Here is a 14364-nt window from a genome sequence, read left to right on the forward strand (position 1 = left end):
ATGCTTGCCAGGATTTAGATTTGGAGCTGAAGTTGAGGAGGTGTGGCAAGGATGGAGGTGAATTGATTCCAAATGCATGGCAGCTGGGCAGCAGCTATATGCACACTCCAAATATCCATAATACCAGCTAAGTGTTCATGGAGGATGAAATGCACTGTAATGCTGGAAGTTTTTTCCCCCATGCCAGAGCTTTTTTCTCTCCATAGAGTGTGTATGCTCATGGAGGCGAGTTGACAATAGCGGCCTGAGCAGATTTCCCGCACCTGACTGTAATCATCCTGATAAAACGCAATGTGATTAATAAAAGGGAGGAGCACCCACCTGTGGGTGCAAGGGGTGGGCTATGGATGTCATGTATAGATGGAGGACAGGCCAAGTGCTTAACACTGGTCTGCTGGCTTGAAAATGAAGGGAAACCATGATAAAGTTATCAAATCTATTAGTTCACAGATACAAAGAGGCATGGAGAATGCAGGCTACAGGTAACCTTGCCCTGGTTATTGGTGTCATATGAATAAGGAGATGAAGGGACTGTCACTGATAGGCACAGGTCCAGGAGGACCAGCAGCCTGAGGGAGCGGGGGTCCAAGAAGTCCAAGATGTTCCTGAAGAGCACAAATGCAACAATAAGAGGTTGCCCAGTGAACGGTAGTGTGGTGGTGGGAGGGGCCACAGTCATTGAAGCCTGGTCGGGCAGGTTCCGATGGACTTGGGAGGTGTGAATGGTGGGGGGAGGTGATCCCCGGTCAGAATGGTGTCGTGGAGTGTGAGGGGGTTAAGGGGGCCAGTGAAGAGGGTGAGTTTCTGCGCATTTTAAGAGATTAAAAGCCGATGTGGTGATGCTGCAAGAGACCCATCAGAGAGTGAAGGACCAAGTGAGGCTTGGGAAGGGTTGGGTGGGTCAGGTGTTTCATTTGGGGTTTGATAGTGGGGCTTGGGGGGGGGGGTGGGGGGGGGATGTCAATCTTGATTTTGGGGAGTGGGATTGGAACACAGTGTGGAACCGAGTATGGACAGGTCCCAGCCGTGCTATTAACCCGGGGGGGGGGGGGGTTGTTGGCCAGGCTTATGAGGGAGATGGAGGGGTTTGCTCTGTGGAGCTTCTTACACCCGAGAGATCGGGAGTATTCATTTTCTTCTCCAGTGCACAGGGTGTTCTTGGGGATTTACTTTTTCGGGAGTATTCGGCAATTGTGATCTTGGGTCACGCTCCACATTGGATGGACGGGGTAGTAGAGAAGGGGGTGGCCCAGAAGCCGGGATAGAGGATGGATGTGGGGCTGTTGGCCGACCGGAGTTTCTGTGATAAGATAGGAAGGTGATTGAGGAGTATGTGGGGCTCAATTGCATGGGGGAGGCCTCCATCGGTGGTTTCGGAAGCCTTGCAGGCAGTGGTGAGGGGGGTGGTGATCTTGTTTAAGGCTAAATTGGATAGGGAGGAGAAGGAGGAATGCCAACGATTCATAGAAGAGATTTTGGAGTTGGATGGGAGGCATGTGGGGGACCCGGATCTGGGACTCCTGGCAAAGAGGAAGGAGTTGCAGGCGAGGTTTGACCTGCTCTCCACGGGGAAAGCATTCAGCTCTTGTCCATGTTTGAACCAAGTCTGTAATGAGGTCAGGAGCTGAGTGGCCCTGGCGGAACCAAACTGAGTGTCTGTGAACAGGTTATTGCTGAGTAAGTGCTGCTTGATAGCACTGTTGATGACTCCTTCCGTCACTTTGCTGATGATGGAGTAGACTGATAGGGCAGTAATTGACTAGGTTAGATTTTTCCTGCTTCTTGTGTACACACGTACCTGGAGTATTTCTCCACATTGCTGGGTAAATGCAAGTGTTGTAGCTGTACTGGAACAGTTTGGCTCGGGGTGCAGCAAGTCCTGGAGCACAAGTCTTCAGTACTATTGCTGGAAAATTGTCAGGGCCCATAGCCTTTGCAGTATCCAGTGCCTTCAGCCGTTTCTTGATATCATGTGGAGTGAATTGTGTTGGCTAAAGACTGACATCTGTAATGCTGGGGACCTCCGGAGGAGCCCGAGATGAATCATCCACTAGGCAGTTCTGGCTGAAGATTGCTGCGAATGCCTCCGCCTTGTCTTTTGCACATATGTGCTGGGCTCTTCCATAATTGAGGATGGGGATATTTGTGGAGCCGCCTCCTCCAATGAGTTGCTTAATTGTCCACCACCATTCCCGACTGGATATGGCAGGATCCCTGTTGTACATCATTGGCCACTGGCCTCCAATCACACAAGCAGCCTTCTACCATCACCCTCTGTCTCTTCCCACAAAGCCAGTTTTGGATCCAACTTGTCAAGTTTCCCTGTATCCCATGTGCTTTTACCTTCTTTATCAGTCTCACATGTGGGACCTTGTCAAAGACTTTGCTGAGATTCGTATAAACTGCATCGACTGCACCACCCTCATCTACACACCAAATCACCTCCTTGAAAATTCAATCAGATTTGGTGGCATGACCTCCCTCTGACAAAGCCATGCTGACTATCCCTAATCAAACCTTGCCTCTCCAAATGGAGAGTAATTCTGCCCCTCAGAAGTTTTTTCACTAGTTTCCCTACGACTGAAGTTAGACTCACTGGTCTGTAACTCTTGGTTTATTTCCACCACCCTTCTTGAAAAGTGTAACCAAATTACCTAGCCTCCAACCATATAGCACCTCCCCAGTGGCCAGCGAGGAATTCAAAATTTGAGTCAGATCCCCTGTAATTTCCTGCCTTGTCTCCCACAGCAGCCTGGGATACAACTCATCTGGGGCAGGGAATTTTTCCACTTTTAAGCTGGCCAAAACCTCCAGTCCCTCTTCACTCCCTATGTCAAACTGTTCAAGAACCTCACAGTTCTTCTCCCTCAATTCTGTACCTACATCCTCCTCGCAAGTGAAGACAGATGTGAAGTACTCATTTAACATCCTGCCAGTGTCTCCCTAATCTTACTCAGCAGTGCGTTTTCATGTCCCCCCCCCCCCCCCCTTGCTCTCCTAATTGCTTTTTTGAGTTCCCCTTACACTTTCTGTACTCCACCAAGGAGCTGGGGTGAGATTCTCCGATCCCCCATCAGGTTGGAGAATCGCCAGGGACTGGCATGAATCCCGCTCCCGCCGTCTCCCGAAGTCTCCGGCACCAGAGATTCGGCAGGGGCGGGAATCGCGCCGCACCTGTTGGCGGGCCCTCCCCAGCGATTCTCCGGCCCGCAATGGGCTGAAGTCCCGCGGCTGTCATGCCGGTCCCATCGGCGTGAATCAAACCACCTACCTTACCGGTGGGACCTGCCGATGGTACTAGGACTTCTCGGGCATGGAATAGAATTGATGTGGGGTGGGTGGGGGGGGGTGGACACGTCATCGGTTGTTGCTTTATGCTGATGACCTGCTCCTATATGTCACAGAACTGGTCTCCTCTATTGACGAGATTATGAGACTGCTGAGGGACTTTGGCTCCTTCCCGGAGCCAATCTGGCCAGAGGTTACTTCCGGTATCTGAATATCCAAGTGACAAGTGATTGGCATAGGCTTCAAAAGTTAAACTTTATAATCTTGTTAGATAAGGTGAGACTTGATTTGCAGAGATGGAATAGCCTCCTGTTATCCCTGGCGGGCAGAGTTCAAACCAACAAGGTGAATATTCTGCCGAGGTTTCTATTTTTGTTCCAATGCCTTCCTATTTTTCTCGCTAAATCGTTCTTTGCTACGGTGAACAAGTTAGTGAATTCCTTTATATGGGCGGGTAGAACGCCGAGAGTTCACAGGGTGTACCTCTGAGGGGTTAACAATTGGGAGGTTTGGTACTGCCCAATTCCCTCGTGTATTACTGGGCGGCCAACATGGGGAAGGTGCAGGCGTGGTACCGAGAATCAGATACCTAGGACAAGCTCCTCCCTCTGCAACTGGATCCTCGACTTCCTTACCCATAGACCACAATCAGTAAGGATCAACAATGCCTCCTCCACAGTAGTCCTCAATACCAGGGCCCTGTAAGACTGCGCACTTAGCCCCCTACTATACTCTCTATACACACACGACTGCGGGGCAAAATTTGGCTCCAACTCCATCTTCACGTTTGCTGATAACAGGGCAGCACGGTGGCGCAGTGGTTAGCACTGCTGTCTCACGGCGCCGAGGTCCCAGGTTCGACCCCGGCTCTGGGTCACGTTCCATGTGAAGTTTTCACATTTGCCCCGTGTTTGTGTGGGTTTCGCCCCCACAACCCAAAGATGTGCAGGGTAGGTGGATTGGCCACGCTAAATTACCCCTTAATTGGAAAAAATGAATTGGGTACTCTAAATTTATATTTAAAAAAAGAAATGAATCAAAAACTTAAACATTTCTGGCGTTCGCAAGAGGCACTGTTGAAGATTGGGTGTAATTACTGAAGTCTGCGTAAAATTGGTTTCCGTTTCCCTTTCGGTGTGCTGGTGAAATTTGCGATTGTACACACATTAAAAATCAGTTCGGGACAAATATTTCCATTTGAGATCAACCAGAGCGACAACATAAAATTACATTGCTGTACATTCCTCCGGAAAAGTGAAAGTTTAAACATGCCTGAAATGTCTGTGACTTTTATTTTGAAAGGTTGAACCAAAAAAATTTGTTATCAGTTCTGCTTATCCTTGAATTCTTTTTGTGTCCTGCTGAAGCAGTGTCAACACAGGCTTTACAAAGGAGTAGTTGCCTCGGGACTGCCTATTAACCTGGTTATAGGGAATATCCGTTCTCAACTCCACAGCTAGGTTACTGTCCTCACACCAGGGTAGAACTTCATAAATGGATAAAGGGAAGTTTGCAATTGCTGCTATTGTGTCACCATGACTATCCTCCTGAGATCTGATTGTGGAGCGTCATCGGTGGTGTGCATGGGAGTTCCGACTTATTGGTCCAATTTTCTGTCATTGATCAAAGTTGTGTTGATGGATAATCAGTAGCATACATGGGTAGTGTATAAATACATAATGTAATAAATAGTATGCACATTAATTTGTACCCTAAGCAGTCTGTATTATAAATGTGACAGATTCCCCAGCAATAACAATATGTAATCCTATATTTAGTGCATAAATGCTGCTGGTTGATTTTTAGACTTTTGCTGACTGACACTTTTTAATCTGGAATAATCAAGTCACTATTGTGAACCTCTGAATAACATCACATATTTAAAGTATGAGGAGCATTTTCGTCCTGCGTGTGAAATGTTTCCACAGTGCCATCTACTGGCTATTTCTTTGCCACAGAGTGAGCACTTGCTCATTTTTATTTTTAAAAACAATACTCCTTTTGTGCTGAATCCCCTTCGTTTTATTTTCTGCCTCGTTTTGTATTTTTTCTACACGGTAACTCTTGGTAACCATACAGTAGCTCGTGGTAACCTCATCTGAGGAACACGCTGTTGCAATTACTGTGCCCAATAAGTGTGAAATACCCATTTTCGAAGATGCATGATTGCCCGGTGATCTTGTGATTTAATTGTGTATGTTCGTTCAGCTCTGGCACAATAAGGGATCAGTAATTCTAGCAATCCAATTCCCTAAATGATTGCATAATTTGCTGAATGTACAGAAAATGACGGCATGTTGTGGAAGAGTAGTATGGAGGTTGTAGTCAAATTGCCCAAAATGACATGCTGCTGTTCTGAGGTGTTGGGATTAACGGGTGCTATTGGGTCGAGAAGAAGGAAGACTACTGGCCTTTGGGTGACTGGTTGAAAAGCAACCAGATGGGTGCTGAAAATCTTTTTTCTTTTTTTAAAAATTTAGAGTATCCAATTCATTTTTTCCAATTAAGGGGCAATTTAGCGTGGCCAATCCACCTAGCCTGCCCATCTTTGGGTTGTGGGGGCGAAACCCACGCAAACACGGGGAGAATGGGCAAACTCCACACGGACAGTGACCCAGAGCCGGGATTCGAACCTGGGACCTCAGCGCTGTGTGGCAACAGGGCTAACCACTGTGCCACCGTGCTGCCGGGTGCTGGAAATCTGACATATAAAGAGAAAATGCTGGAAATATTCAGCAGGTCTGGCAGCATCTGTGGAGAGAGGAAGGGAAATATCTTTTCAGAACAACCTTTCATCAAAAAGTTAAGTCTCAATGATATGTCATGAACCTGAGGTGTTAATTCTGTTTCTCTCTCAACTGAGTATTTCCAGCATCGTCTGCATGTTATTACTATCAAGTGATCGACGCTGAAATTAAGTTGCCTCAGTAGTCACTCCTCATCTTAGCATTCCTAAATTCACCAATAAACTATTTGGGATAGACCTAAATACTACTTTCAAAGCTTTCAGACCTGATTTTGGTCCAGACGTTTTGTATATTTTATATGCAGCAGCATAACAGTGCAAAATAAATGTTAAATCTTGTCATACCTAAAGGCCACTTTGTGCGATTGAATTTTGCAGTGTTTGTTTCCAATCGGGTGTCTGCTGTCATTGAAGAACCATCAAGTGATAACAATAGAGGCACTGGGATCTGTAAAGAAAGGTTTACACCCCATACAACAGCGACTGGCCGATTACAATGGAAGTCAGTGTGGATACTGCAGCCCAGGTTTTGTCATGCAGATGTATGGGTAAGAATGAAAAACTGTCTCTTTTGGACATTGATCCAAATATCTTCGACGCTTAAATGTAAATTCAATTACCTCTTGGGTTGCTGCAGAACTGTTTTTTTTTAATCGAGTTTCCCTGGGAAAAGGCATTTTTAAAAATCTCCATACCAAAACAAAACTTGTGTGAAATATGGCTCTTAAATGTCAGCAACAAGCTGTCTTCTTATAATATTAACTGTGTGAAAATAAAACCAATAACTGAAATAATACATGTGAAACACTTGAACCCTGTAGGAAAATAATTCTTGAAACCTGCTGGTGTCCTCTGCTGCTACTATTCCCTTAGTAGGCAACATATACAGCGTAGATGTCTGGGTACAGGTCATGTATTGCACCAATCCTTCTCCCAGGGAAATTTCTTATCCTCTGTTTAAGGGTTGAATTTTTTTCATAAATAACTTATTTCTTTTTATAGGTGTGCAGACCACAATCATAGAATAGTATAACAGAGAGGAAGGCCGTTCAGCCCCATTGAGTCTGCCCTGGTTCATTTCCTGACACAATATGTTGACAGGCCAACAAGAGGCGAGGCCACATTGGATTTGGTTTTGGGTAATGAACCAGGCCAGGTGTTAGATCTGGAGGTAGGTGAGCACTTTGGAAACAGTGACCACAATTCGGTGACCTTTACGTTAGTGATGGAAAGGGATAAGTATACCCCGCAGGGCAAGAGTTATAGCTGGGGGAAGGGCAATTATGATGCCATTAGACATGACTTAGGATGTGTTGGTTGGAGAAGTAGGCTGCAAGGGTTGGGCACACTGGATATGTGGAGCTTGTTCAAGGAACAGCTATTGCATGTTCTTGATAAGTACGTACCAGTCAGGCAGGGAGGAAGGGGTCGAGCGAGGGAACCGTGGTTTACCAAAGAAGTGGAATCTCTTGTTAAGAGGAAGAAGGAGGCCTATGTGAAGATGAGGCGTGAAGTTTCAGTTGGGGCGCTTGATATTTACAAGGAAGCGAGGAAGGATCTAAAGAGAGAGCTGAGACGAGCAAGGAGGGGACATGAGAAGTCTTTGGCAGGTAGGATCAAGGAAAACCCAAAAGCTTTCTATAGGTATGTCAGGAATAAAAGAATGACTAGGGTAAGAGTAGGGCCAGTCAAGGACAGTGGTGGGAAGTTGTGTGTGGAGGCTGAGGAGATAAGCGAGATACTAAATGAATACTTTTCGTCAGTATTCACTCAAGAAAAAGATAATATTGTGGAGGAGAATGCTGAGACCCAGGCTATTAGAATAGATGGCATTGAGGTGCGTAGGGAAGAAGTGTTGGCAATTCTGGACAAGGTGAAAATAGATAAGTCCCCAGGGCCGGATGGGATTTATCCTAGGATTCTCTGGGAAGCCAGGGAAGAGATTGCTGAGCCTTTGGCTTTGATTTTTAGGTCATCATTGGCTACAGGAATAGTGCCAGAGGACTGGAGGATAGCAAATGTGGTCCCTTTGTTCAAGAAGGGGAGTAGAGATAACCCCGGTAACTATAGGCCGGTGAGCCTAACGTCTGTGGTGGGTAAAGTCTTGGAGAGGATTATAAAAGATACGATTTATAATCATCTAGATAGGAATAATATGATTAGGGACAGTCAGCATGGTTTTGTGAAGGGTAGGTCATGCCTCACAAACCTTATCGAGTTCTTTGAGAAGGTGACTGAACAGGTAGACGAGGGTAGAGCAGTTGATGTGGTGTATATGGATTTCAGTAAAGCGTTTGATAAGGTTCCCCACGGTCGTCTATTGCAGAAAATACGGAGGCTGGGGATTGAGGGTGATTTAGAGATGTGGATCAGAAATTGGCTAGTTGAAAGAAGACAGAGAGTGGTAGTTGATGGGAAATGTTCAGAATGGAGTTCAGTTACGAGTGGCGTACCACAAGGATCTGTTCTGGGGCCGTTGCTGTTTGTCATTTTTATAAATGACCTAGAGGAGGGCGCAGAAGGATGGGTGAGTAAATTTGCAGACGACACTAAAGTCGGTGGAGTTGTAGACAGTGTGGAAGGATGTTGCAGGTTACAGAGGGACATAGATAAGCTGCAGAGCTGGGCTGAGAGGTGGCAAATGGAGTTTAATGTGGAGAAGTGTGAGGTGATTCACTTTGGAAAGAATAACAGAAATGCGGAATATTTGGCTAATGGTAAAATTCTTGGTAGTGTGGATGAGCAGAGGGATCTCGGTGTCCATGTACATAGATCCCTGAAAGTTGCCACCCAGGTTGATAGGGTTGTGAAGAAGGCCTATGGTGTGTTGGCCTTTATTGGTAGAGGGATTGAGTTCCGGAGCCATGAGGTCATGTTGCAGTTGTACAAAACTCTAGTACGGCCGCATTTGGAGTATTGCGTACAGTTCTGGTCGCCTCATTATAGGAAGGACGTGGAAGCTTTGGAACGGGTGCAGAGGAGATTTACCAGGATGTTGCCTGGTATGGAGGGAAAATCTTATGAGGAAAGGCTGATGGACTTGAGGTTGTTTTCGTTAGAGAGAAGAAGGTTAAGAGGTGACTTAATAGAGGCATACAAAATGATCAGAGGGTTAGATAGGGTGGACAGCGAGAGCCTTCTCCCGCGGATGGAGGTGGCTAGCACGAGGGGACATAGCCTTAAATTGAGGGGTAATAGATATAGGACAGAGGTCAGAGGTGGGTTTTTTACGCAAAGAGTGGTGAGGCCGTGGAATGCCCTACCTGCAACAGTAGTGAACATGCCAACATTGAGGGCATTTAAAAATTTATTGGATAAGCATATGGATGATAAGGGCATAGTGTAGGTTAGATGGCCTTTAGATTTTTTCCATGTCGGTGCAACATCGAGGGCCGAAGGGCCTGTACTGCGCTGTATCGTTCTATGTTCTATGTTCTATGTTCTATTTGAAGAGAAATCCAGCTAGTTTCATTCCCCTTTTCTTTTCACATATCACTGCTCCATATTCCCCCTCAAGTATTTATCCAATTCCTTTTTGTTGGCTGCCACTGAATCTGTATCCAGCACTGTATCAGGTGTTCCAAACCCAACCACTTGATCTGGAAAATAGATTTTCCTCATGTTGTTTCTGCTTCTTTTGCCAATCACTGTAAGTCTATATTCTCTTAAGAACTCTTACAACTGCCACTGGATCAGCCAGTCACCTGGTACCTGTGCCGACCCTACACTCAGCCAGTTTAAAGCCAAAATCGTGGGAACCTCTGATACAAGGGCCAGGATTTTCACTGATTCAGGATGACCCGGGAGCCCTTTAAAAATGGTGGGTAGGTCCCGATTCCAGGATTCCCGATCCCATTCCGAGGCTACTTGATTTTCGGGAGTGCCTTGAAAGGCTACTGGCTGGTTCCTGTCAAAAGCACACACCCGGCATTCCCGACATGGCCGGTCCTATTGCAGAGATAGGCATGTCCTGCTCCTCTGCAATTTTTTTGAAATGGGGTCAGGTTTTTAAACTTCAAGGCGTCTTAGAGGAGTCATGAAACCTAGTCTGCAAAAGGTGCGTTCTGGTCCTTCGTGACCCCCATGTCAAGTTGTGACACTTCCATGCCCTTTGGTTCTATACGGTGGGTCTGTAAATAGATAACTTGGCATAGGGGCATGCGCGGCCATTGGTAGTGAATGGACAGGCATGAGTTGCCATTAGATGGCCCATGGGAAGTGTTTGGAGAGTGAAGAGTGAGAGCTGGAATGCCTTTGTGTGTTTATTTTAACTGCACCGAAGTAGGCCCTTTAAACAGACCCTGTGGCTGCCTCGAAACATTTTCCCAAGTTGGCCCTAATCCAGCCCGCATCCTCCCTCGGGGATGAAGATCCCGTCTATGCGGGCATGTCCTCCTATGGTGGACAGGCCACGCTGGGAATTTTCCTGACTCCCGCTCCCTCAAAGATGAAATTCCAGGCCAAGGAACCCTTACTGCCCCCACCCACCCTTCCCGTACCCTTTCCGACATCATTGACCAGGTCTGGGCAGTCATGTGCTCTGTCACCAACCAGCCAACATGGATGCTTGACCACGGCCTTTTGTATATGAGTCTCAACCTATTCTTCCAATCACACCCCACAGTTTGAGCAAGCTTATGTCAAAATATAATATCCAATCTTTCTATTTCTTTTTACTCTATCTAAATATTATATATCCTACTTCACCTGTGTACTCAGCTTATTTATGAAACTGTAAGTTTAAAATATTCTTTGTTTTGTTTCCACTGCATGTAAAGTATACATTCATTTTAAAAGTGGATCCACATGGGATAAAAAGGATAAATACCAGAAATAAAGACTGTTTTTCCATCAATTCTTGTTCAAACTCTGTACATTAATGTGACTAAATTGATTTTGTTGCAAATTTCCAGTATCAAATATTCCTGAACTATTGTAGATACTTTCTCCACCTTTAACACTGTTAGGCAGGCGGTGCAACCTGTTTGTAGCACAATATAAGTTAAAATATATTCCACTGGCTCCTTTAATGCATTTTAACATAGGAGCATTTGCATTAAAATGGATGAACTAATGTTGTAAATAGTCGTAAACAGGTATGGTACAATTGGGATTATGGAGACATGGCTGGAGGGTGACCAGGGATGGGAACTGAACATCCAGGGGTATTCGGTATTTAGGAAGGACAGACAAAAAGGAAAACGCAAAGGAGCTGCAGTGCTGGTTAAAGCGGGAATTAACACAATATTGAGGAAGGATATTAGCTCTGACAATATGGAATCTGTGTGGGGAGACCTGAGAAATACCAAGTGGCAAAAACTGTTGGTGGGCATCTTATATAGATCCCCAAACTGCAGTGGTGATGTTGGGAGTGGCATTAAACAGGAAATTAGAGATGCATGCGATAAAGGAACATCTGTAATTTTGGGTGATTTTAATCTGCATATAGAACATAGAACATAGAAAAATACAGCACAGAACAGGCCCTTCGGCCTAAGATGTTGTGCTGAACTTTTGTCCGAGATTAAGAACAACTTAATCTACACCCCATCATTATACCGTAATCCATGTACCTGTCCAATAGCTGCTTGAAGGTCCCTAATGTTTCCGACTCAACTACTGCCACAGGCAGTGCATTCCATGTCCCCACTACTCTCTGGATAAAGAACATACCTCTGACATCCCCCCTATATCTTCCACCATTCATCTTAAATTTATGTCCCCTTGTAATGGTTTGTTCCACCCGGGGAAAATGTCTCTGACTGTCTACTCTATCTATTCCCCTGATCATCTTATAACCTCTATCAAGTCGCCCCTCATCCTTCTCCGTTCTAATGAGAAAAGGCCTAGCACCCTCAACCTTTCCTCGTAAGACCTACTCTCCATTCCAGGCAACATCGTGGTAAATCTCCTTCGCACCTTTTCCAAAGCTTCCACATCCTTCCTAAAATGAGGCGACCAGAACTGCACACAGTACTCCAAATGTGGCATTACCAAAGTTTTGTACAGCTGCATCATCACCTCACGGCTCTTAAATTCAATCCCTCTGCTAATGAACGCTAGCACACCATATTCCTTCTTCACAGCTCTATTCACTTGAGTGGCAACTTTCAAAGATCTATGAACATAGACCCCAAGATCTCTCTGCTTCTCCACGTTGCCAAGAACCCTACCGTTAACCCTGTATTCTGCATTCACATTTGTCCTTCCAAAATAGACAACCTCACACTTTTCAGAGTTAAACTCCATTTGCCACTTCTCAGCCCAGCTCTGCATCGTATCTATGTCTCTTTGCAGCCGACAACAGCCCTCCTCACTATCCACAACTCCAGCAATCTTCGTATCGTCTTCAAATTTACTGACTCACCCTTCAACTCCCTCATCCAAGTCATTAATGAAAATCACAAACAGCAGAGGACCCATAACTGATCCCTGCGGTACGCCACTGGTAACAGCTCCAGGCTGAATATTTGCCATCCACCACCACTCTCTGACTTCTATCGGTTAGCCAGTTCGTTACCCAACTAGCCTAATTTCCCACTATCCTATGCCTCCTTACTTTCTGCATAAGCCTACCATGGGGAACCTTATCAAATGCCTTACTAAAATCCATGTACACTACATCCGCTGCTTTACCTTCATCCACATGCTTGGTCACCTCCTCAAAGAATTTAATAAGACTTGTGATGCAAGACCTACCCCTCACAAATCCGTGCTGACTATCCGTGCTGACTAGAGGAGGAATTCCTGGAGTATATTCCGCATGGTTTTCTAGACCAATATTTTGAGGAACCAACTGGAGAGCAGGCCATCCTAGACTGGGTACTCTGTAATGAGAGCAGAATTATTGGCAATCTAGTTGTGCAAGATCCCTTGGGGATGAGCGACCATAATATGAAGAATTTTTCATGAAAATAGAGAATGTAGTAGTTGATTCAGGGTCCTGAAATTTAATAAAGGAAATTATGATGATATGAGCTGTGATTTGGCTTTGAACGATTGGGGAACATTACTTTAAAGTATGACAGTGGACGGGCAATGGCAAGCATTCAAGTAACACATGGGGGAACTGCAACAATTGTTTATTCCTGTTTAGCACAAAAGTAAAATGGGAAAGGTGGTCAATCCATAGTTTACAAGGGAAATTACTATTCGATCCAAGGGAGAAGCATACAAATTGGCCAAGAAAAACGCCAGGTCTGTGGATTGGGAGCAGTTTAGAATTCTGTCTGACGTATGAGGAGAGATTGAATCTGTTAGGATTCTATTCGCTGGAGTTCAGAGGAATGAGGGAGGGATCTCCTATAAACTTCTTGCAGGACGAGATAGGGTAGATTCAGGAAGGATGTTCCCGATGGTGAGTGTGTCTGGAACCAGAGGTCACAGGGTAGACGATTTAGGACAGCGATTAGAACATTCTTCACCCAGAGAGTGGTGAGCCTATGGAATTTGTTACCACAGGAAGTAGTTGAGGCCAAAACATTGTGGTGGGATTCTCCGTTGGCTGACGCTGAAATCGGAAAATGGGATTGGTTGAATAGGTTCCAATGCCAAAATTGCAATGGGTGCTGATTTGACGCCAAGTCGCAATTCTCCGTCACCTCGACTGCGACATCAATGCGGTCTGGAACGCATGTACAGTAGACACCGTTTGCTATCATGAGTATTCTCTGGAGCGTCTGCGATTTTCCGCCTCCGATGGGCCGAGTTTCCGATGGCACGGTTCACTTGTGCTTTTAAACATTGTGAACTGGGGCTGTGGCTGCTGAGGGAGAGAGAAGGGGTATGGAAAGCGTCCAACTTCACCATAGTTCGCTGAGAGTTGTGCCGCTGGCCAGGAGGGCTTCAGCCAGGGCCGGGAGAAATAGCTGGGGTGGGCAGGAGGTGGGTTGTGGGGTCGGGGTGGACGGGCACAGAACACCATTGCCGCAGCCGGAAAAGCAGCCATGCAGCTCCGCATGCTGCTGACAACCCACTGTGGACTTATGGGCCACATGTAGTTTGGGTGTGTCTCCACGCAAACCCCCAGGTGCCCTCTGACCCCAGCCAATCCATCAGCTTTCTGGGTGCGCTCCAACACAACCAGTGCCGTCTTATTGGCTGGGATGGTGTTTGTGGGGAGTGAAGTGTCTATATGCGGCTACAGCTTGTCAGCCACCCGAGTGTCAATCACGGACCCGGCGAATCCTACACCATTTTTCAATGGAATCGATTGTGTTCCACGTGGTGCCAGTGCTTGCCCTTCCACTGTCACTGAATTGGTCCAGGTTCAGCACCAGTTTTGCTGTCGTGAAAGTTCACAAATCGTGCCCCGGTGGCAACGCTTAGTC

General features: G+C 46.1%; 1 protein-coding gene across 2 annotated transcripts in view; it reads left to right on the forward strand.

Annotated features, from left to right (window-relative positions):
- The window catches only part of LOC119970555 (xanthine dehydrogenase/oxidase-like), a 225224-nt gene that overhangs the window by 64325 nt on the left and 146535 nt on the right, over positions 1–14364 (forward strand). For both annotated transcript variants that reach the window (XM_038805371.1, XM_038805370.1), the window contains one exon: positions 6413–6582. In XM_038805371.1, coding sequence (XP_038661299.1) covers positions 6413–6582 — 170 coding nt within the window. The remainder of the gene's footprint in view (positions 1–6412; positions 6583–14364) is intronic.

This window comes from Scyliorhinus canicula, chromosome 8, assembly GCF_902713615.1.
Source record: "Scyliorhinus canicula chromosome 8, sScyCan1.1, whole genome shotgun sequence".
Taxonomy (NCBI): Eukaryota; Metazoa; Chordata; class Chondrichthyes; order Carcharhiniformes; family Scyliorhinidae; genus Scyliorhinus; species Scyliorhinus canicula.